Source organism: Erinaceus europaeus, chromosome 11, assembly GCF_950295315.1.
Source record: "Erinaceus europaeus chromosome 11, mEriEur2.1, whole genome shotgun sequence".
Lineage (NCBI taxonomy): Eukaryota > Metazoa > Chordata > Mammalia > Eulipotyphla > Erinaceidae > Erinaceus > Erinaceus europaeus.
Window position 1 is genome coordinate 97,341,465 of NC_080172.1, and position 25,736 is coordinate 97,367,200.

Sequence of the window (25,736 nt, forward strand, 5' to 3'; positions counted from 1 at the left end):
AGATAGACACCTGCAGATAGACCTGCTTCTCCACTTGTGAAGTGTCCCCCTTGCAGATGGGGAGCCAGGGGCTCAAACCTGGATCCTTGTGTAGATCCTAGTGCTTAGTATTCTGTGTGTTTAACAGGGTGCGCCACTGCCCAGCCCCCTTTATGCTTTTCTATATCTGTTGACCTGTCTTTGAGGTATTCCTTGTGGTAGAAGTCAGACAGCTGGTAACACTGGTTTTCTCATCACATCTTATCTTTTAGAAGTTTTCTATCACCATTGCTACAAAGGTCTAGCTCTTTCCAGGATTACTGAAACAGTCTCCTATTTTCTTTTCTTCCAGCTTTATTTTCATTTAGAATTAAATTCCTTGGGTTCAAGCCTTAATTTTAATAATTAAAGCCAATGCCAGGATGGGGAGATAGCATAATGACTATGGAAAATATTTTCATGCCTAAGGCCCTGGGGTCCCAATTGTAGTCCCTAGCTCCACCACAAGTCAGAGCTTGACGATGCTCTAGTGTTTCGCTCTGTATCTTTCTTTCTATATGTGTCTCTCATTAAAAAGTAAATAAAGTATTAAACAAAAACAATGTTACTTGCCAAATCAATTCTCCACTCTGAATTTCTGAATCTGTAAAATAGGTCCTATAATACAAAGATAATGGGAATAAATGCATTCATAACTATGGTAGTAAAGTACTCTGTGAAATTTAATCTATAGCTATCTTTTTTTTTACCTTAAAAAAATTATATAAAACTCCAGGTACTTTGTAAATAACTCTTATTTTGTAAATGGATAGTCTATAAACACTGCTCAGCTCTGATTTATGGCAGTGCTGGAGACTGAACATGGAACCTCTGGGGCCTTAGGCTTACAAGTTGGTGCTCTAACAGGCTAAGTTACTACCCTATCCCAATTTTAAGTGGTTATTTTTTTATATTCATTAGTAATTTAATAATGGTTTACAAGATCATAAGACTACAGGAGTATAGTTCCACACATCATTCACCACCAAATTTCTGTGCCCTCCCCCTGCTTTCACTTGCCTGTTTTCTGATTATTGCATACTTAAGATAATTATGTTACCTTTAATATAGCTGAGATTTAAATTCATTACTCTAGATTTTCACTAGAATATAGTTTTCATGGTGCTGTACAAAGACCTTCCAAGAGTTGTGACTTCCAAGAGTTCATCCATGTGAGGTGGTTTGAGGACCAATGAAATGTTATATGCTAAATAGCAAGTTATTTTGTCGTCATTATCACATTTGTGCTCAAAACTGATAGTCTCAAAATACAGAAATTCAACAGTACACTTAGCAACTACTGGAACAAAGAAGAAATTAAGTAAGAAATTAAAAGGTTCCTTGAATCAAATTAAAATGAAGACAAGCTATCAAAATCTTTGGGACACAGTTATGCAGTACTAAAAGGGAAATTCATAGCCATACAGGCACACATTAGGAAATAAGAAAAAGCTCCAATAAACAATCTGACTACAGATCTTAAAGACAGAGAAGAACAAAGAAACCATTACAAATTGTAGATACTGTGCATGGTGCTACAGAGTGGAGGGGAGAATATGCAATAGGCCAGTCAGAGACCACAGTGCAGTCTGGAAAAAAAAGCAGGGATAGTATGATCCTGAGCAGCAATTCACAATTCAGACCAGGAATGGGAAAATAAGCCATGGAAAATCACATCAAATCATCTACCACCCACTGAGGGTTTACCGCAACAGAACCTAAGTAAACAGGGAAGATGCTCCTCACCCTGCCACACTACCACAAACACAACCACAATGCCACCTGCCAGTTTAGCAGCAGAAAACACACCCAGCAAAAACATGAAAAAAAATACAAATATTCATATCCATAAATATTATGAAAACATGTCTGAATGTGATTTCAGAAAGCTAATTATGAAGGCAATTCAGAATTCCAACCATAACATACAAATGCAAATTAAAGAATCTAAAGATCTATTCATCAAATAATTAAGAATTTTACAAAGAATGTTCTGAGAAGAAATACTGGAGCTGAAAGATAGCCTTGACAGCACAAGAGCCTATTTGAGAGGCCTTCTATCCAGACTAAAGCAGCCTGTGGATAGAATAGCAAAACTAGAAGACAAAACCATATCATACTCAGATTGCAAAGCAGTTGAAGAAGAAAGATTTTTTAAAAAAATGAAGCAATTCTTTGTGAATGAGCAGATTCCATCAGAAGGAAAAAATGTAAAAGGAGTCCCTGGAGATGAAGAAAAAGAGACTAGCTGAGAGCATCTTCAGAGAAATTATTGCAGAAAACTTTCCACATTTGGGAAATGGTCAAAAGACAGATATAGTGAAGCTGAAAGGAAGTCAAAGCTAAGACTCTAAACAAATAACCCCAGGAAATGCCATAGTAACACTGTCCAAAAGTAAGGACAAAGACTAAATATTGTGAGCTGCAAGGGAAAAAAAGAAGCTATCATACAGAGGCAGAACCATTAGGCTAACACCAGATTTTTTAACACAAACCCAAGAAGGCAGGGAATAGGATGACATTTTTACAATATTAAGAGATACAATTATCAAGCACATGCATTGTATCCTGCCAAATTATCCTTCAAGTATAAAGGAGAAATCAAAGGCTTCACAAAACTGAAGGAATTTACCACCAAAAACCCTGTCTTGGAAGAACTGCTGAAAGGAATACTACAAGAAGTCAAGTCTAACTCCAAATGAGATAATGTGTGGTGGAATAGAAATGGAGCCTTAAACAAAAGCAACAAAAGGACCAACCAGAAAGGTAAAAGGAAGGCAGAAAGGACACAGTGATATGACCAATGTGAGCAGACCCAGGCCAACCATCAAAAACCTACACAGTAGAACAGAAACTTAAATCTCAATCTTTGCCTCACCTTTGCTGGAAACAGAAGGAAACCAGCTGGGTGGGATAAGTCAAGAAAAGAAGGGTGGACATGGGATAACTCCTCATGCAGATGGAACATGGGAGACAGAGTTAAGAAGGAGGGAACATGGGATGAAACTTGGACCGGGGAAGAGGTATTGCAACAAAGCAAGGGACTCTGGGGAGAGAAGGAATAGAAGGCTTGGGGGAAGGTGGGGACTGGGGCATTTGGTGGTGGTGGGGGATAAAAATGCATCAGACACCACTGTTATAAAGAATGAGGAAACCACAAACATGTGTTAACAGGTGTACTGTAACTAATTAGCACCCCCCCTAAAATTTTTTAAAAAGAGTAGGATTTACATAGACAATATTTCCACAAACTAACTCAATGCATTTCAGCGCTAAGAGAGCTCAGAAGATGTGAACTTTCAAAAGTTCAAGAGAACTGCAACATTCAGGTGTTTACATGGTGTGCATCATTTAAATTTTATAATTCATCAGAGATCACTGTATAATAACCAAGTAGTTAGCAGTAAGCCCTATTCCTGCAGCTGTAAAAACTCAAGTTACTTTCCAATAAGATAGATTCCCTGAGGCATAATTTTACCATTAGATCTCAAACTAAGCAGTCAGAAACAGTTGCCAGAGAGAAGACAACTCTAGCTTCATTGCAAGTAGCTATCGTTTCTCTAAAGATTCAACAATTGGCCCTGAAGATATTTTGATCTGTTATTCCAAAATAGTAGATCAGAGAATACTACAGTCACTACTCTATTCCTTCAGCTAGCTACATGCCACATCTAGAACACTGATACCCAGGAGAGGGAAAAAACAGTGGTTCCCTTACAGTAAATTTTGAAAGTAACTATGGAGGAATGACAAATAGATATAAGTACAATTATAGTGGTATGCTGTATTTATTCACATTATAACATTATACAAACTCACAAATATTAGCCTTCCAAAGTTTCAATTTGCAATGCCTATGCTTTTCATTTCATATCCAATACACATTTTTATAAAAAATGTAAATAGAATTATCAATTAAATACAGTTTGGACTCTTAATATGGAATCCAAATGTAGCCTTTCTTGTTTTTTCAGAAAAATACACTAAAAGGCAAGGAAAAATATAGCAGTACACATACCAAAATCATTTTAGACTCTGGTGAGAAACCTCAGACAGTCTCACTATTTGAAAGTCCTAGAAACCAGGACTAGAAAAGTTCAGTTTTCTGAGAGATAGACTGGGAGTATGGATCAACCTGCCAATGGCCATGCCCAGTGGGGAAGCAATTAGAGAAGCCAGACCCTACATCTTCTGCACCCCATAGTGACCCTGGGTCCATAGTACTTTCTGTAATGTCTAATGTTTACACTAATTTACATCCTCACAAACAGAAACCAAGGGTTCCTCCACCGCTGTCTTTCTTGATACACTTATTCTAACAGTTGTGAGATGATATCTCAGAGGGATTTTGATTTGCATTTCCCTGATTATTAGACACTGAGCAACTTTTCAGGTACTATTGGCTATGGGCATTTGTGGTTATTAGAGGCAAAGGGATAAGTGGTAGGTAAAGCAGATGAAGGGAGTCATAAGATCCAAACCTCCAGTTACATAAGTTATGGGAATTTGCTACACGACATACTGACTGCAGTTAATAATACTGCAGTGAATATTTGTTATTTGTAAGTTTTTTTGAGAGAAGAAGTGTGGGGTGGGGGAGAGAAAGAGAAAGAATCAGGGGTCTGAAGTCAGACTTCATGCAAGTCCTGTGCTCTACCCTAGGCTGTTATACCATATTCATTAAACTCAAGACAACAGATTTTAAATTCTCATCACAACAATAAGATTAAATATAAATAGTGAATCATTAAGTTTTACACCTAAAATTAACATGGCATATATCAATTATATCTCAAATTTTAAAAGGAAACTGCAAGTTGAATATGAAATCTAACCCTTTCTTTTATAGCAAAACCCAAAGGATGGAAATAAACAAAAACTCTAAAGATTTATCTCTGGGGTAGTTTCAATCTTTTTTTGGTATCAACATATACTTTTAAAAGTATTTTGTACAATGGAAATGTAATTCTTTAAATCTGAGGGCAGATAGGATAATATATAGAAGTAACTTTTACTAAGAGTCCACCTTCATATTCATCTTTTCCAGATTAGGAGATACTTGACAGTGATACTGCTTAGTACTTAATACCTTACTTTAAGAAAAATAGGAAGAATATGACAGCAACATAATATTATAAAATGCTTTTCTGAGTATGTATTTAATGATATTCCGGTATAATAATATTGCTATTTTTAAAACGACTGCAGAGATTTTACTTACAATCAAATGACAGATTGGTATAATTATTGTATTTTGTAGTACAGTTGCATTTGAGGTAAGTTCATATTAAAGAATAGCTTATCATTTCATTTGTGTCCATATTAAAGGTTCTCATAAAATGACTGATTTTATGTAGTTAAAGAACTCTACTGCTATGCTGACTGCTATTAAATACACTCCTCTCTCTTTTTTTTTTCATCCTTTCACAATAATGCCTAATACAAAGGTGAATAGCATACATAAAACACCACAATATGTCATAAGCAAACACTTAAAAGCTTAAGGGCTACCTATTATTGAGGTAGCTAATATTTCAAATTAAAAAGATAGGTAGCTAAGCAACACTGTGCTTTCCAATTGTGACCAGCATTCAGTCTTCCTCTTCATGTTGCTAGAAGAACATTACCATAAAATTTCAAAATACTTGTAGATCATTGATTGAAATACTAAAGTCACATAAAAAGAGGAAACTAATGATTGTCAAAATTGCAAATGTTTACTTGGATTAAATGGAAAACTTTCAAGGCTTTAATGAGATTCTTCTCTGAAAGTGTAAAAGGCTAAGAGGGTGAAACAGCTCACTTGGATAGTGTGCCACTTCGCCATATGTAATACTCAGGTTCAAGCCTGGCCCCCACTGCAGGGAAAAGAGGTTTCAAGCTATAGTTTTCAAGCTGTGGTAGGTCTCTCTCTCTCTCTCCCCATGTGTGTGTGTGTGTGTGTGTGTGTGTGTGTGTGTGTGTGTCTGTCTGTCTTCAAATTACCTAGCAAAAGGAAAGTGGAAATGGTGCTAAAGGGACTATGAATCACTAGAAAATCTACCTGAAGCCATTGTCTTTCCCGGATATGTGTGAGCTAAATGTCAGAACACAGCTACCCGGGGTTCTATAAAGAAGCTACATCTTAACCTCCAGAATGAATGAAAGCCTTATAGTACAGTGAGCTGAGACATGATATATGTCACCTGTCAAGGATGCACAAAGAACAGCTGGTTCATGACAACTAAGCCCCAGGTCCATGATGCTCAACTCAGTTTCCAAAATAATTGGTTAAAAGGGTAGATAGAAAAACAAAACAAAACAAAACACCTTAATGACCTTGCTTGGCTTTCTCAGCATACAGATAACACCTGAATAGGAAACACGTTGTTGAACTTACTCTGTAGAATTCCTTAAAAATACTTAAGTAATATTGCATCCGCCGATCACAACCTAACCAACGCCACGATGGCCACCTCAACATGCTTCACCTCAGACTGTGTCCAGAGGCTTCACGTGTGGAATGGTAACCCTTCACCTTCATTACTCGGGTGAGACCTTTCCTTTCATAGTACACTCTAATTTCATCTCAGGTGGTTCACTTTCTAACAAAGTCCCAAAACCTAGATATACACCAGTTTCTGTGAGAGAGAGCATATGTTCACACATACCCATAAACTACTGCAAAATATATACCTGAAAACAGAAGTACACTAGACTTGGCAGTGAGTACCTCCCTAACACTTCCTCTCCACTATTCCAAGCTTTGGGTCCATGATTGCTCAACAATTTGTTTGGCTTTGTATGTTAACTCTCTTTTCAGTCACCAGGTTCCAGATATCATCAGGATGCTGGCCAGGCTTCCCTAGACTGAAGACCTCACCAATGTGTCCTGGAGCTCCGCTTCCACAGAGACCCACCCTACTAGGGAAAGAGAGTGGCAGACTGGGAGTTGGACCGACCAGTCAACGCCCATGTTCAGCGGGGAAGCAATTACAGAAGCCAGACCTTCTACCTTCTGCAACCCACAATGACCCTGGGTCCATGCTCCCAGAGGGACAGAGAATGGGAAAGCTATCGGGGGAGGGGGTGGGATATGGAGATTGGGTGGTTGGAATTGTGTGGAGTTGTACCCCTCCTACCCTATGGTTTTGTTAATCCTTTCTTAAAAAAAAAATATATATATATATATATATATATATATATATATATATATATAATTCCTGAATGCTATGCATATTAAGCATATTCTATAAATCTTTCTTACCAAATTAGTTTTATATATTTACTTATAAATTTTTATGTATATTCTTATTTATTTTTCATGCATATCTGCCTTTGGTTTTCACAGATGACTTATTTTGCGGGCAGAGATTACATTTACCTCTCCTTAGTAGCACCTACAGTACTGAATTGAATAAAGCAGGTTTTCCATGGAAAAAAAAAATACTTACTGTAACTTCCTTCAATACACACACTATAAAGTCTCCATACAAAGACCCAGCCTTTGGGCCAATATTTTCAGAACAATGCAAGTACTGTTTAGGAGTTCAAGTTCCTCTTTGGTGTAAGTCCTCAGTTAAAAGAAAAATCAAGTTTGTCCTGTTTTTCAGTTAACAGCGGGACAGGTGGTGATAAAGTCACTGTAGTAGTAAGATGCACTGAGGTTTTGGCAGTGTGTACCTTTAACCTGATTCACATATAGAGATGTGAGGCTATACTCCCAAGATGTTACAGTTTGTAAGCCAACAGTGAATCAATAAAAATTTATTTAAAAAACAACACAACTGGGGTCGGGCAGTGGTCACTGGGTTAAGCGCACATAGTACGAAGCTCAAGGACTTGCACAAGGATCCCAGTTCAAACCCCTGGCTCCCGACCTACAGGGGAGTCGCTTCATAAGCGACTCTCTCCCTGTCTATCTTCCCTTCCTCTCCCAATTCCTCTCTGTCCTATCAAAAAAAAATAATAATAATAAGACAAATGGCCACAGAAGCAGTGGATTCGTAGTGCAGGCACTGAGCCTCAGCGATAACCCTGGAGGAAAAACAAAAACAAACAACAACAAAAACTATTTTAAGAACGCACAGGAAGGCTGAGGGGATATACTCCTAAGTAGTTCATTTATATAAACATCAATGATTTCAGTCACGAATATTTGTTGTACTATCAATTAGACTAACTACATACACTCTGCAGCACACTAGAGACTTGGCTTAAGGCCCCTGAGGTCCCAGTTTTTGTTCCTCATTAGTGCCCTTACACCAGGACTGAGAAGTGTCTGGTCTTAGTCTTTTTCTTTCTATCTCTCATAAAAGTTAATCAATTCACTATTTCACACACATACAAAACTGAAACCACAGTGAGAAACTAAAACTTATTCACTTAAAAATGCATACAAGGGAGTTGGGCGGTAGCGCAGTGGGTTAAGCTCAGGTGGCGCAAAGCACAAGGACCTACGTAAGGTTCCCAGTTTGAGCCCCTGGCTCCCCACCTGCAGGGGAGTCGCTTCACAGGCAGTGAAGCAGGTCTGCAGGTGTCTATCTTTCTCTCCCCCCTGTCTTCCCCTCCTCTCTCCATTTCTCTCTGTCCTATCCAACAACGATGACATCAACAACAACAGCTACAAAAATAAAACAACAAGGGCAACAAAAGGGAATAAATTAATCTAAAAAATGCATACAAAATTCAGGCAGTGACACACTCCTTTGAGTGCACATTACCATGTGAAAGGAGCCAGTTTCTAGCCTCCAGTTCCCACCTGCAGGGAGTAAACTTAAGAAGCAGGGAAGTAGCACTGCACTGCAGGTATCTCTCTCTCTCCCTTTCCTTTCAAATTCTCTCTCTATCCAATAAACAAGTAAGTAAATACATGTTTTAAAAATGCATAAAAATTTGAAGCTTGAAATAAATGAACCAATTTTTTTGTTCTTCACTAAGTAAGATGACCCAAAGTCCACTAGAGGGTCACTTATCAATAGTATTTACCTGTCTATTAAGTATGCCAGACGTTTGCTTTGTCCAAGAAAAAGTGAATATGACAGAATTAACTGCTCATGCTAAACTAGGAAATCATACAAAAGGTTAAGGAAAAAAAAACTGTTTTTCAGATACTGGACAACTTGCTGCAGTTTAAAAGGGAAACAAAAAAGATGAATCCTTTCATTGCCCCAAGCTTCCTGCCTAGAGGCAGTTTCCAAACTGAAGCATAAGCAAGGGCATCCAGTGACTTGGAGTCTTGATGCATGGAGGAGAGACAGATTAGAATTCAGGGAGGTTTGAGTAACTGAAATTTCCAGGGTTTACTTTTAGAGAGGAGAGAGCTGCACAGAGACTCAACTTTAGATATTTGCAAAAGGGTGCTTCCTGAAGCCCTTGTAGAATTCCAGTGTATTCCTGCATAATACCAATCTCTCCGCAGCTGGTAAATGAGGGGGACAAAGCAAAAGACCAAATAATCCCCAAAGTTCATAATACACAGTATCAGCTTATCCTTTATAATAGAGCAAAATCAGAATATATATAAGAGTAGGCTGATTTTAAGAGACTGCTCAGTTTCTGCCCTAAACAAAAAGCAAAGGGGGAGAGGATGGGATACGGAGTTCTGGTGGTGGAAATTGTGTGGAGTTGTACTACTCTTTTTTTTTTTTAATTTATTTTATTTTATTTATTTATTCCCTTTTGTTGCCCTTGTTGTTTTATTGTTGTAGTTATTATTGATGTCGTTGTTGTTGGATAGGACAGAGAGAAATGAAGAGAGGAGGGGAAGACAGAGGGGGAGAGAAAGACAGACACCTGCAGACCTGCTTCACCGCCTGTGAAGGGACCTGCCTGCAGGTGGGGAGCCGGGGGCTCGAACCGGGATCCTGACGCTGGTCCTTGAGCTTAGTGCCACCTGCGCTTAACCCGCTGTGCTACAGCCCGACTCCCCCAGTTGTACTACTCTTATCCTATGGTTTTTGTCAGTGTTTCCTTTTTATAAATAAATAAATAAATAAAAACCACTGAGATTCCAGGGACAAGCGGATAGTGCAGTGGGTTAAGTGAACATGGCTCAAAGGGCAAGGAAGAGCAAAAGGATCAAAAAGGGCAAAAGGGCAAAAAAAAGGATAAAAAAAAAAAAGAATCAAAAGGGCAGAAAGGCCCTGCTTCCCTCATGCTGGGGGGTCGTTTCACAAGCGGTGAAGCAGGTCTGCAGGTGTCTATCTTTCTCTCCCCCTGTCTGTCTTCCCCTCTTGTCTCAATTTCTCTGTGTCCTGTCCAACATCATCAACAACAGCAATGACAACAATAACAGCAACAAAGGCACAAAAAGGGCAACAAAAATGGGGAAAAATGGCCTCCAGGAGCAGTGGATTTTTAGTGCAGGCACAAAGCCCTAGCAATGGGCAAACGCTAGAAGAAGAAGAAGCCCTAGCAATAACCTGGAGGAAAAAGAAAAAAAATCTGAGATTCTAGACATATAATATCTAATAGCTTCTGGAGAGTCTGGTCTCTTTGCCATACCCACCCGTTACCCAGATTCCAGCTTGGTGCCCAGGACACCAGGGAAGGAGATTTGGTGCTGTGGTATCTTTCCCACTCTCTATGTGTCTCTATCTGTTTCCTTTTACTTGAAAAAGTTGGTTTGAAGTTGTGAAACTCCAGTGAAGACAATGGAACTGACGGATTGTGGCATGGTGGTTCTGTCACCTTCCCTCTATCACCTTGACACACTGCCCCATCCTCTCCTCCCTGTCTTTGAGCCCAGGAACGGGCTCACTCTGCAGCAGGATGCATGAGCAGCAAGACCCCGGCTTCTAACTCTGGCAAAATTTTATAAACAGCAAAATAAAACAAAGGTTTAAAAAAAGTGCTAATATATACTAAAAAAAAAATTAAATACTTATGCTGAGGAATTATTCTGATGCAGTCTCCGCCCCCAGGTTTTACCATGCCCCGCAAAATCCTAGCAGTGCCCCCTTCAACCAATCCTGCCCCCACACGTCATCCCTGGTTATGGCCCAATAAAAGCTCCCTCACTTCTCTCTCTCTCTCTCTCTCTCTCTCTCTCTCCCTCTCTCTCTCTCTCTCTCTCTCTCTCTCTCTCTCTGCGCCCTCTCCTTTCTCGCCCCATGGTGAGGTAGTGGGGACGGCCATTGTCGGCTGACTCCACGTGAGCCACCCCCCCATCCTATAATAAAGATTTGTGTACCCCACTTGCTCCGGACCTTCTCTCTCTCTTCTCTGCAGTGCAGCCCGACACCTGGCCACAACCAACACCTGGCGCCCATCTGTCCCGCACTCACGCCCCGCTGGGTGACCCAGCCTGAGGTCCCCAAAAGCCGCCCAGACACAGGTAATTGGCATCCTCCCGCCTCTGTGGCCCCCCCGTTTCCCTCCGCCATGGGATTTTTTTCGTTTTATGAGGAGGTGTCCCAGACATTACATCCTTTTCTCCTGGGACAGGTTCTCGATATCAGACATGCTTCCGTGATGAATGCTCTAGACAATCGCAGGAAAATAGTAACAAACAGGTAGAATGGAATTTTGATGCTTTGTTTGGGGCCCCCATGCAGGGGAAATCTTTGCGAGTGGGGAAGCAGTGCTGCAGGTGTCTGCCTCTCTTTCTCTCTCACCCTACCCTCTTGATTTCTAGCTTTCTCTATCCAATAAATAAAAATAAGAATAAAAATTAAGGGCAGGGGTAGAGAGCATAATGGTTATGCAAAGAGACTCTCATGCCTGAGGCTCCAAAGTCCCAGGTTCAATCCCCTGTACCACTATAAGCCAGAGCTGAGCAGTGTTCTGGTAAAAATAAATAAATAAATAAATAAAATAAAAAATTAAAATAAAAAGAAATAAGGAAAGAAAGAAAGAAAGAAAGAAAGAAAGAAAGAAAGAAAGAAAGAAAGAGCTACAGAATGTGACGGATTCATAGTGCCTGCACTGAGCCCCAGTAACAACCCTGGTGACCACAATAAATAATAAATAATTCTAAATTCCAGTAGCCACCAACAAAAAAGTGTTAAACAGCTAGCATATTGTTTTAAATACCTCAGTTAAACAGCTAGCATATTGTTTTAAATACCTCAGTCATACAAAGAGGAAGGAAATATGATTCATGGCAAGAAGAAAAATGAATCAGTTGAAATAAATTCATAAATGAAAATAGATGATGGATTTAATAGAAAAGGCTCTCAAAACAACTATTACAAATTGGATTTAAAGCAAACATGAAATTAAGAGGAGGACAGAAAGAGAATATACAGAAAAGACCCATACAGCGTTTTCTAGAGAAAAATAAAAGGATATATGCAATGAAAACACATTGCCTTGGACTGGAGTTGGTGTACTACACCAAAATAAAAGACTCGGGTCAGGGAAGGGTTCAGGCCCTGGAACATGATGGCAGAGGAGGATCTGGGCGGGGGGATGGGAGGTGGTTGTGGTGGTATATTGTTATTTGGAAATGTTATACATGTACAAACTACTAAATTTCACTGTTGACTACAAACCATTAATCTCCCAATAAAGAAATTTTAAAAAAGAAAAAAACATTGCAAATAATTAATGACAGATTAGACATGACTGAAGAATTATCAGTGTACTATTAAGACTGCAATAAAAATTATTCAAAATGAAATACAGAGAAAAGGACAAAAAGAGCCCAGCTGAGTGCTTTATCAATATCAAGCAGACATAACATCAAGCAGGAAAACATTTGTGTAACTGGAGAACCAAGTAGAGAGAGATAAAAATAACAAAAACAAGTAATGTCTGATTTTTTTTTCATTCTTCATAAGAACTGTAAATCAACAAATCCATAAAGCTTAACACCAAGCAAGAAACACAGACAACCTCACAAAGGAGTATCAAAATCAAAATGCTGAAAAGCAATGATGAAGAGAATATCTTTAAAGCTGCTCGATTAAAAGAGAGAGAGAGAGAGAGGTTTATTCTTAAAGAACAGAAATCAGCAAATGATAGCACATGGATCAGCCACATGGTTTCACTGGCCAGCAGCTCTACTCATTCATTTACATACTGCCTGCTGCTGCTTCCATGCTACATAAAAAAAAAAAAAATAGGCAGTTGTAACAAAAATCATATAACTCATGGTCTAAAATATTTACTATCTGGCTCTGTAAGGAAAAGTGTATACATCCCTGCTTCAGAGGGATGAGAATGCACTGTCAGAACTTCTGTCAGAAAGCAGAGAGGCCAGATGGACACACCTAGAAAACATGGCCGAGTAAACCAAGACAAGAAAAATCCAGTTAGATTTACAGGAACTTGCCAAAAGCAAACAAATAAAAATCCAAACAAAACAAATGCAAGCAAACTATATGATTTCTAAGAACTATAGTGATGATGATCCTGGGTCCAGACTCCCAGAAGGGTAAAGAATAGGAAAGCTTCCAATAGAGGGGATGAGATATGGCACTCTGGTGGTGGGAATTGTGTGTGATTGTACCCCTCTTACTCTACAGTCTTGTCAATCATTATTAAATCAATAATAATAATTTCAAAAACTCTGGTAGTTATCTTTGGGAGGTGGGAGGGTGGGGATATAGAACTTTGATGGTGGATATGGTATGGACCTATACATTGCAATCTTACAAACTTGTAATAAACTATTAATAACAAATACAATTAAATAAAGAGAGAAGAAAAGAAGAAGTCCAGTTAAAGTATAACTTGAAATGAACTACATACACCAGCCTGTCAATAGCAGACACCTGGTCATCCCACGTGTGGATTTACGAAGCTGGCAGCCAAGGCCGCAGGTGTTGGCAGAACTGGGAGGCTAGATCTTCACCACAGACACAACCAAGCAGAGAACTGAAGTGGGACTGAGTGGGCTGAGCAGGAGAACCAAGACTTTGGCTCTAACCAGCTTTAGGCCTCTGAGAGCAACTTCACAGAAAAGGGCTTCAAAGATCCATGAAGTCTTCTGAAGATGGATGTTATGCACCAACACTATCAATTTTAAAAGGCACGACATGGCAGGTTGAGGTCCCTACCCCTAATCCTGATGAATTTAACTTTTTTTTTTCCCAAAAAAAACTCCTTTATTGGGGGATTAATGGCTTATAGTTGACAGTAAAATACAATAGTTTGTACATGTGTAACATTTCCCAATTTTGCAGGTAATAATTCAACCCCCACAATTTAACTTTGGGGCAAGTCTCTGTCAGTTACAGATGCCCGGATCTGAACATGAAGGGGGGAACAAGGACCATGGACTTTGTGATCTCATTTGGGAATCACAAGGAGAGAGGGACAAGTGAAAAATTTGATAACTGCTATCCGCCATCAGCCAGGATGGTGACTGAAGGAAATCCCCAACAGGCCTTCTTTTCCTATTAACTTGAGTTCCTGAAAAACAGAACCCCAAAACTAGAACCACAGTCCCTCCTGCTAGAATATCAGATCTCAGAAGAGTACAATCCTGTGACAGGATAAATGAGAAAAAAAAAAAATTTCTTAATGAAACAGCGATGAGGAATTTAAATATTTAGTAGAGGGGCAGTGAATTGAAAATAACTATTATGAAGAAAATCAGCAAGATAAACTAATGTATTTTAATGCTGAATGAACAGGATGTGCAAGAGTAGGAGTTTTTCATGAAAGATAATGAAACTACAAAAAAATTTTTACAATGAATGAAATGAAAGCTGCTCTGGAAAGCATAGTAAGTAGGCTTATGCCCACAGAGGAACATATCAACAAAATTTTAAGATAAAAATTTCAGTATGTCTCCAAATGAATAGAAAAAAGACTTAAAGAACCCCTACAAGAACCAGATTCCACTAGAAGAGCAAACATAAGAGTAACGGGCATAACACAAGGTGAAGAGGAAAGATTTGGCTGGAAAGAGGGAATACTAGTATTGGTGTGTAAAACAGAAGGGATTAGTCCTGATAAAAATGCCTAAGGGTCTACACCTATGAACATCTAATTTTTGATAAGGGGGCCCAAAGTATTAAATGGAGGAAGGAGGCTTTCTTCAATAAATGGTGCTGGGAAAACTGGGTTGAAACATGCAGAAGAATGAAACTGAACCACCTTATCTCACCAGAAACAAAAAATCAACTCCAGATGGATCAAGGGCCTGGATGTTAGACAGGAAACTATTAAATACTTAGAGGAAAACATTGGTGGAACACTTTCCCACCTAAACCTCAAGGACATCTTTGATAAAACAAACCCAACTGCAAGGAAAACTAAAGCAGAAACAAACCAATGGGACTACATCAAATTGAAAAGCTTCTGCACAGCCAAAGAAACTATCACACAAACAAAGAGATCCCATCACAGAATGTGAGATCTTCACAAGCCAGACATCAGACAAGAGATTAATAACCAAAATATACAAATAGCTCAGCAAACTTAGCACCAAAAAAGCAAATGACCCCATCCAAAATGGGCAAAGGAATATGAACAAAACATTCACTACAAAAGAGATCCAAAAGGCTAACAAACATGAAAAATTGCTCCAGGTCGCTGATTGTCAGAGAAATGCAAATAAAGACAACATTGAGATACCACCTCATCCCTGTGAGAATGGCATACATCAAAAAGGACAGCAGCAACAAATGCTGGAGAGGCTGTGGAGACAGAGGAACCCTTCTGCATTGCTGGTGGGTATGTAAACTAGTCCAGCCTATGTGGAGAACAGTTTGGAGAACTCTCACAAGGCTAGACATGGATCTTCCATATAATCCATTAATCCCTCTCCTAGGGATATGCCCCAAGGACTCCATAATACACAACCAAAAATAAATGTGTATACCTATGTTCTTAGGAGCACAATTCATAATAGCTAAAACCTGGAAGGAACCCAAGTGCCCAACAACAGATGAGTGGCTGAGAAAGCTGTGGTGTATATATACACAATGGAATACTACACAGCTATAAAGAACAATGAACCCACCTTCTCTGACCCATCTTGGATGGAGCTAGAAGGAATTATGTTAAGTGAGCTAAGTCAGAGAGATAAAGATAAGTATGGAATGATCCCACTCATCAACAGAAGCTGAGAAAAAAGAACAGAAAGGAAAACTCAAAGCAGGATTTGACGGAATTTGGAGTAGGGCACCAAAGTAAAAACTCTGGGTGTGGGTGAGGGTGGATGTTCAGCTTCATGGGGAGTGGTAGGAAGGGGGGGGGATGGGACAAAGTCTTTTGGTTGTGGGAATGGTGTTTATGACACTCCTATCAATTTGTAGCCATATAAATCACTATTTAATTAATATGAGGGGGAAAAATTGAATGTCTCAAACTTTTTAAATCACAGACTGAGTCTTTTTAATACAGGCTTTTTAAATCACAGGCTGAGTCTTTGATATGTTCACTCTCTTAAAAGCTTAGACCAGGGAGAACAGAAGCAAGTTATATACAAATAATGTCAAAGGGCATAAATTATAGTGATGCTGTATATGATACGGCAAATCCTAACAAAGGGATATTTCAAAGTTAACCCATGTGCCAAATAATGTCATCATAGCAATAACTATCTATTGTCTTCTTAAACCCTAAGACAGTAGGAACCTCCCGCTTCCTCCATAGAGCCTATATTTCCCCCAATTTTGGAACCTCTAGGGTGGGGCTCACTTTCCTGTATGCTTCTCTCAATTCATAACAAATGATATTGCATCCGCTGATCCTAACCTAATCAACACAAGGAGTATCACCTCAGCATGCTTCACTTCAGACTGTGTCCAGAGATGTCAGGCATGGAAAGTCAACCCTTCAGACTCATTACTCAGGTGAGACCTTTCCTTTCATAGTATTCTCTAATTGCATTCCAGGAGGTTCACTTCCTAACAAAATCCCAAAACCTAGATACAGACCAGGTCCCATAAAATAGAGCATATGTTCACATTTATCTATAAATTAGGGCAAAATATATACCTGAAAGCAAAAATATACAATAGTCTGTAATGAGTAAGTATAAAGTTCATAATAAAATAGTGTCTACTTAGATACCCTCCTCAGCTACTTTCTATTACAGTTCTCTCACTCACTCCAAAGCTACCCTCATCAAAGCAAGGACTGCAAAAGTTGAATAAGGGCAGGACTGGCAAACTTTAATGATGACTCTTTAGTCACTATCAGGCCATTCCAACAGCTGGGGCCCTAGATGGAGAATCCTGAGTTTCCCAAACAGACATGTTGGGCCAGGACCTCAAATAAATGCCTCTATCCATTGTTACCGGTCATTCCTATCAGGATACAATAGACACCTTTGTGGGCCCCCATAGGGCCTTGCCCTCAACTTGGATGGAATAATGGTAGAGAATGTTCCATGCTCTGAAGGGAGGCTAAACAATATAATCTATGCTACACCTGAGGAAGATGGGTCCTGATATTGGGACAGCTTGGAACATTCCTACTTATGACCACAGAATGTGAGCTCAGATCTACAGAGATGCAGAGGTCACACAGGCTCCTAAACTGAATATGGGCCCCAGATCACATCAAATCAATGGGGTTTAGAATCAACAATATTTATAACCCTTTCCCATATTAGGGAGCTACTCTCTTCCCTGATCCAGCTTTCTGGTCCTTCTGCCAGCCATGACATCACCTCCCCAGACAATAATTAGGATCCACCTGCTTATCAGATTTCAGGATTAGGCAAACAAACAAACAAACAAAAACACTAGTATAGCCACAGGCTATACTAGTATGTATGAATGTAACTAAAATATGCCTACTAGCTATCTACAAAACAGAGGGCCCCCAAACTCTTCACCTACACTTTTCTAGCCTTTAGGTCCATGATTGTTCAACAATTTGTTTGGCTTTGTATGTTAACTCTCTTTTCAACCTCCAGGTTCCAGATGCTAGCAGGATGCGACCAGACATCCCTGGAAAGACAACCCTACCAATGTGTCCTAGAGCTCTGCTCCCCCAGAGCCCTTCTCCACTAGGGAAAGAGAGAAACAGGCTGTTAGTGCCCATGTTCAGTGGGGAAGCAGTTACAGAAGTTAGACTTTAACCTTCTGTATCCCACAATGAATTTGGGTCCATATTTCCAGAGGGTTAAAGAATAGGAATATCAGGGGAGGGGAAGGGATACAGAGTTCTGGTGGTAGGAATTGTGTGAAGTTGTACCCCTCTTATCCTATGGTTTAGTCAATGCTTCCTTTTATAAATAAAAAAATTTTTAAAAAAAAGAATGCCTAGGGGAAAACCCAAGAGAAAAGCAGAAAAATAAAAGATACTATACCTAAATCTTTGTAATCATTTAACATACTTCATACATTAGTTTATACTTTTCAGTATGTGCTAGTATATTGTCTTTACAGCAAAAAAAAAGTATTACACTTTTATACAGATGAAAAAAGTTGACAATGTTCCACAAGTTTCCACTGATATCCAGAATTCTGATGATAATTTAGTAGTTCTGATCAACACAATGGCACTACGGCATTATTACTAACAGAATGATTTTATTTTTCAATAGGAAGAAACTGAGGACATGAGAGATCATCAAAACTTAATTCTGACATATGCCATGCTGAGTATCGAACCTTAGCTAAGGCTCTACACATACAAGTCTTCTGCTCTACTGCTGAGCTACCTTCCTCATTGCTGTTTTTTTCAGGGGGTTGGGCGGTGGCACCGTGGGTTAAGCACAAAGTGCAAGGACCGGCATAAGGATTCCGGTTCTAGCTCCGGCTCCCCACCTGCAGTGGGGTTCACTTCACAAAAAGTGAAGCAGCCCTGCAGGTGTCTGTCTTTCTCTCCCCCTCTATTAATAAAGAACAAATAAAAATAAATACATAAATAAGAAAAGTAAAATTTCAGTTTCTTGTTTCAGGCAGAAATGTTTTAAAATATTTTTATTTACTTCTTTATTTGCTAGAGACACAGAGAAACTGATACAGAAGGGGGAGACGGAAAGAGAGAGAGTAAGAGACACCTGCAGCTCTGCTTCACCACTTATCAAAGTCCCCCCAGCAGGAAGGAACCAGGGGCTTAAGCTTAGATCCTAGCACATGGTCATATGCACACTCAGCTGAGTGCATCATGACCCGTTCCCAGAAAAATTTTAAAAACTTCCTTAATGGAGGCCTCCTCAAAGAGCTAACAATATGCTTAAACATTAAAAGCGGAAGATTGGCATCTTCTATACACTGAAATATGATACCTGAAAAACAAAGGCTGGGAGGTGGCACATCTTGTTGAGTGCACCTGCTACAGTAAACAGGGTCCCAGGTTCAAGCCCTCAGTCCTCACCTGCAGTAGTAAAGCAAGTGGTGAAGCAGGACTGCAGGCATGTGTGTCTTTCTCTCCCTCTGTCTCCGCTGCAGGCATGTGCATCTTTCTCTCCCTCTGTCTCCGCTGCAGGCATGTGAGTCTTTCTCTCCCTCTGTCTCCGCTGCAGGCATGTGCATCTTTCTCTCCCTCTGTCTCCGCTGCAGGCATGTGTGTCTTTCTCTCCCTCTGTCTTCGCTGTAGGCATATGTGTCTTTCTCTCCCTCTATCTCCGATGTAGGAACGTGCGTCTTTCTCTCCCTCTATCTCCGCTGCAGGCATGTGTGTCTTTCTCTCCCTCTGTCTTCGCTGTAGGCATATGCGTCTTTCTCTCCCTCTATCTCCGATGTAGGAACGTGCGTCTTTCTCTCCCTCTGTCTCTGCTGCAGGCAGGTGTGTCTTTCTCTCCCTCTATCTCCGCTGTAGGCATGTGCGTCTTTCTCTCCCTCTATCTCCGCTGTAGGTATGTGTGTCTTTCTCTCCCTCTGTCTCTGCTGCAGGCATGTGTGTCTTTCTCTCCGTCTCCGCTGAAGGCATGTGTGTCTTTCTCTCCCTCTGTCTCTGTTGCAGGCATGTGCGTCTTTCTCTCCCTCTGTCTCTGCTGCAGGCATGTGTGTCTTTCTCTCCCTCTGGCTCTGCTGCTTTCTTGACTTCTCTCTGCCTCTGTTCAATAAATAAATACATAACTTAAAAATCAAAAAGCCCTCTCAGTGTTTAAATGAAGTCACTCTTCAAAGAAGTATGTTACTTTCAACCGGTATGTCCTAGAACACCAGACATTCACCTGTTTAAAGAATACAGATAAGTTTCTTAAGTAAAATCATCTAAAGTTTGATAAAGTATTTTTAATTAAAGTAATCACTTTTAGTTATAGTGGTCATTATAAAAATGCTTAACAAATTTGCAGAAATCAAATAAACTCAGATAATTATTTTCACCTGCAATGATCCTTCCCATAGATAAAGGTCTTTTATATGTTTTAATCAATGCCAATACTCTGAAATGGCCCTTTCCTACTTCAACACTAGTTAAAAACAACATACTCAGATTTATTGTCCATTACCATCAGTATTTTACTTTTGGCAGAAACAATCAACTGAGATATGCCAGAAATGAAATGAAATAAAACGTGTAAAAACCCTCAACAATGAGTTGTAAAAGTGACAGTTAAATCTACTTCTATCGCAAACCTCAGCAACTTTAGTTATAGTATTTACACACACTTAAATTTTTTTTTGGTTTCACAGATACTATTTAGCAGAATAAAAACAATTTGTTAGTGCCTAACAAGTCAATTTACAATTATATTTCACTCTAGTTATGTTACAGATTTTAAAACACCGCCAAAGGTACATGTTTATTCTACAAGGTTAAGATAGCTACTTACTGGCACATTTTAAACTAGAAGTTTCTTGCATGGCTTTGTTTGCTTATTTGCTTGCTTGCTTTTATAGACAGAGATAGAGATGGCAGAGAGAGAGAGAGAGACAGAGAGAGAGAGAGAGAGAGGAAGTTAGTAAAGACACCACAGCATCAAAACTCCCTTCAATGAAGCTGGGGCTGGGCTCAAACCTGGGTGTTGCACATGGCAAAGCAGCATACTACTCAAGTGACCTATTTCTCTGGCCCAAACCAGAAGTTACTTAGCCAAAATTAGCCACACGGATATTATTCTTCCTTCACAGGATATTAATATTTATGACTTTGAAGACAGAATTGGTAAAAGATTGGTAAAAGATACAATAAATCAAATAATTATATACTTTAATTAGCACCTGGAAATACATCTAATTGCAAACCAACTGAAGCTAATATTGAAAAGAAGTCTGTGCTTACCTTGAGGGTTATCAGACTATCACTGAAACATAATAACATTAACTACGCTACCAAACATAACTGGCACAATGAAATTATAGCCAGTCTCAAACACTAAAAAAATTTAAGTAAAGATATTGACTCCATTAATACAAAAAATATATATGACTTTTTAAACATGCACCTGTCAGTTTTAAAGTTATTAGGAAGCACATTAAGATGATTTCAAGTCAATTTACATGACAAACTAAGAAACTTCTAGTTACACAATTTTAATCTGTTGATACTCAGTAACTCACTACAGCCAAGAACATAGCATGAAGCTGAAGGTTATAGATTTTAGTATGTCTATATCAGTTCAGTTTCTTGATCTATATGAAAAGATACCCTCCAGGGTTTTGTTGTTGTTGTTGTTGTTTCCCATATGGTACTTCTGCTTTTGGTGGATGTCCAGGTTCAGTTGCTATCAAGTTTATTAGAATAGTCATAAAACAACAAATTTCCATCACTGTTTTCTTTAATTAAAATGTTGACTTATTGCATAACTAAGGCCTTTCTCCTAGAAGCACAGTATACATCGGGAATGTGTAATCTGGCTTTATTTTATTTAATATACATATATGGATTTGTTTGTTTTGTTTTGTTGCCACGAGGGTTATTGCTGGGGCTTGGTACCAGCACTATGAATTCACCAATCCCAGAGGCCATTTTGTCCTTTTTTTTTTTTTCCTACTTTCTTTTGTTATACTTGATAGGACAGGACACAAATAAATTGAGAAAGGAGGGAAGATAGATTCCTACAGACCTGTTTCACTGCTCATGAAGCCCCCCACTTCAGATGGGGAGTGGGTGCTCGAACCTAGGTACTTGAGCATGGTGATACGTGTGCTTAACTGGGTGTACCAATAGCCACCCTCCACCTCCTTGACTGCATGTTTTCACTATGTAAGGGAATTATGCTTGTACAGATTCTTTACCTAGTAAGTATGTACTAATATATAAACAGAGAACTGGCACTGAACACATCATTTCTATTTCCTGGAACTAAGAAAGTGCCCATCCCTTCACTTCCACTACTGTTTACCTCAACCCTCAGTAAGTAGGTCAACACCGGCACTAACAATCTTCTACCACACCACAGCACACTTGTACCGCTAATGTCTAAAGCTTATCACTGAGACAAATATAGTCAGAAAACCTAAGAGTGTATCTGAAGCCATGTGATGAGTTTGATATAATAGAATACAGAAAAATAAAATACTCTACATTGGTACATTTACCAAATTAAAATAAGTTTTAAAATATCAAAACGCAATTTAGAATCCCCATTATGCCTATACCATACTATCAGTTAATTAAATGAAAATCCATTAGGAAATATGTTTTAACAGATTGTTACTACTTACACAAAACATATTTAAAGAAAAGGAAAATTATATTTCTTTGAAGAAGCACCAAAAATCATTTCTTTTTTAAATATCTATTTATTTATTCCCTTTTGTTGCCCTTGTTTTATTGTTGTAGTTATTATTGCTGCTGTTATTGATGCCGTCATTGTTGGATAGGACAGAGAGAAATGGAGAGAGGAAGGGAAGACAGAGAGGGGGAGAGAAAGATAGATACCTGCAGACCTGCTTCACCACCTGTGAAGTGACTCCCCTGCAGGTGGGGAGCCGGGGGCTTGAACCGGATCCTTATGCGGGTCCTTAACGCTTAGCAACACGTGCGCTTAACCCTCTGTGCTACTGCCCGACTCCCCCAAAAATAATTTCTAATATGATAAAGCTGTAATGAAGAGGAGAGTAAAGCTAATTACTACCAAGATCTTAACATTCAAAGCAATACCAAGAGACTAATATTCATTAAGAATGTTTGTTTCCTTAATGTGGCCAACTCTAAATTATTTTGCCTTGTAGAGGCAATGTGTACTTGTCTAATTCTTTAAAATTGCAAGTTATTTATCTTTTGTGTTGTTAATTCTCAAGTATTAAAGGTTCACTCCTCAAGTCAATTATCACCAGGACTCTTTTGACACTCATTTTTCTTCCAGTTTTGGACAAAATACTATCTAGTCAGTTGCACTCAGCAATGGGAAAAAGAAAAGGAATGAATATAGGCAACCAGTACATGTGTTATCTCCCAAAAGTGCATTTTGTTGAAATTAGAAAAAAAAAATTAAGTATATGACACACTTTGGTTAGATTAACAAGACGGTTCATGAAAGTCAATTACATTTTTAAGGTTGTTAAACTAAATGGAGATTCTCAGAACATGTTTCTCTCTTAATTCAAGTGAGTCAATTATAAGTAAACTTTTAAGTGTACAAAGTCAAAATTTAGCACTCTTTTCTGTCACTTTCTCTACCCACCTGCCTTCAGGTACCTACCATATATTTTCACCAGAAGGCCAGGGAAATTGGACTAGAGCTGTAGAGCAGCGGACTTTCTGTAGGTCATTCTAAATAGATGGCTGCTCATCTGCTGGATGGTGAAGTAATTCTGCTCATAGGTAGCACCTCCAAAGCATTGTTTCAGTTAACCAAAACAAGAAGTGCATCCGTTGACACATCATTTGCACAGCATAACTAATATCACTTTGACCACTTTTAGGTATGTAGTCAAGTGACATTATGTACATTTATACTACTGTACAACCATCGCTGTCTTTTGTCTCCAAAATTTCTACTTTATTATAAGTTGTTCATCTCCAGAGTTAAATTGCTCTATGCTGTTGTAGATAAGTAGGCAGGCAGGTAGGTAGACAGACAGACAGACAGACAGACAGATAGAAGTAGAGACAAAGAGAGGGAAAGACACCAAAGCACTGAAGCTTCCTCTAATGGGGATAGACAGATGATTGATAGAGATAGAGAGATAGAGAGATAGAGAGATAGAGAGATAGAGAGATAGATAGATAGATAGATAGATAGGAGTATAGATAAAGAGAGGGAAAGACACCAAAGCATTGAAGCTTCCTTTAATGGGGTGAAAGTCAGGTTCAAGACTGAATCTCACACATGGGAAACCCAGAACTTTTCATCTTCACAAAAAAATACCTCTATACCTAACCAGCTATCACTCTCCAGTCCTTCCTCCTCAGTTCCTTGTATACAGTTTTCTGTATCTCTGTTTTATTTCATGTTGGAAGAAACTAGTTGGTCTATTTTAGGTATATTCCAAGGGACCAATAACTTCACTAATTTTTGACTCATCCTGACAGCCAACATGCAAAAAAATTTCATTTTTTGTATCTATGAATTTTGCCATGTATGAAAAAGGGATATATATATATATTAGACCTATTCATTTATTTTGTAAAAGACAGAAAGTGGAAAATTACTCAACTCTGGAACACGATGGCACTAGGGATTGAACCTGGGTCCTCTGAGGCCCCAAGCATGCAAGTCCTGGGTTCTAATGCTATTAGCGTCCCTAACCGATTCTCTGATGATATTTATAGTTCAGCCAGAGAATGGGAGATGTGAATTATTTATAATATATCGGGCATCATGCCGTGTGACCTTTTCCTGTATTTTCTTCATTTAATTCTCAAAAATAATACAATAATACTGGTGCTCTTGTTATACCTATTGTGAAGTGAGGAAACAGAAGTTTCCATGCAGTAGTCATCACCTGCTGCTTCATGTAACACATGCAGCTCCATGAATCTACTTTCGTACCTCAGTCCTATTTTAACTAGTATGACTTCTTCTGGAATCAAGCACTTTTTAGAATCCATTTTAAGGCTGAATAATTTCATAGTATGAGTGGATCATATTTTGTCTACAACTTGTACATCAATGGATACTTGGGTTGTTTCTACCTTTGACCATTGTGAAGAATAATGTTGTGAATGTTGATATATATATAAAAAAAACTGTTTGAATTTTAATTCTTTTGAGTGTGTATCTAGCAGTGGAATTTTCTTAAGCAGTTAATTCTCTTTAACATTTTTAAAGAATGACCACAATGTTTCCACAGTTAACTATACCATATTATAACTCCAGTAGCAATGTGTAAGGACTCCACATATTCATCAACACTTACTATTCCTTCATTTTTAAACAACAGCCTTCCTCCGCAACTAGAAGCACTTAGATCAGCAGTGGAGAATGTACAGACAAGAGAGGAAGCTTCATCTAACAGATAAAGGTTCTCAATCACATGAGCAAAGTTATCTCTGATGCAATTTACACAATTCATTCTCTGTGAATAACAGAAAAGATTAAGCTAGAAGCAAGTTTAAAAGGATAGGAAAAATACACTGTTTTTCCTAGTGATTTCAATTTTCTCCAGTCTTAGGAGGCTAAATCTTAAGCTGAGCATGAAATGGGGAAAGAAGTGAGGTAAAGGCTCGATGACTGAGACAAATATGGGAAACATCTGTGATAGCAAACTGGCAAGAGACCTCACCAGACTGATTTGACAGAATTTAATACAGATGAATCTGCCACTTATTTCCACTACCATCACCATCATTATCATCACTGCCACCATCTTTCCAACATGAGTTACAAGAAAATATGTAAAGAAACTGGCCTAAAACCAGACATTTATTAAATGGGACAAGCTTACATTCAGTTCCAGTCCAATCTCTTACATCATCATGCTTATTCCGAAGATGTGCTATAGTAACAATATGAACAATTTTAGACCTGGGCAGATGACCTCACC

General features: G+C 38.8%; 1 protein-coding gene across 3 annotated transcripts in view; it reads right to left on the minus strand.

The window, feature by feature from the left end:
- The window catches only part of PIGK (phosphatidylinositol glycan anchor biosynthesis class K), a 115,883-nt gene that overhangs the window by 14,226 nt on the left and 75,921 nt on the right, over positions 1-25,736 (minus strand). The window contains exon 11 of one of the 3 annotated variants that reach the window (XM_060202193.1): positions 20,636-20,685. The exons of the other annotated variants lie outside the window; for them this stretch is intronic. Coding sequence (XP_060058176.1) covers positions 20,650-20,685 — 36 coding nt within the window. The 3' untranslated portion in view covers positions 20,636-20,649. The remainder of the gene's footprint in view (positions 1-20,635; positions 20,686-25,736) is intronic. 3 annotated transcript variants of the gene reach the window in all.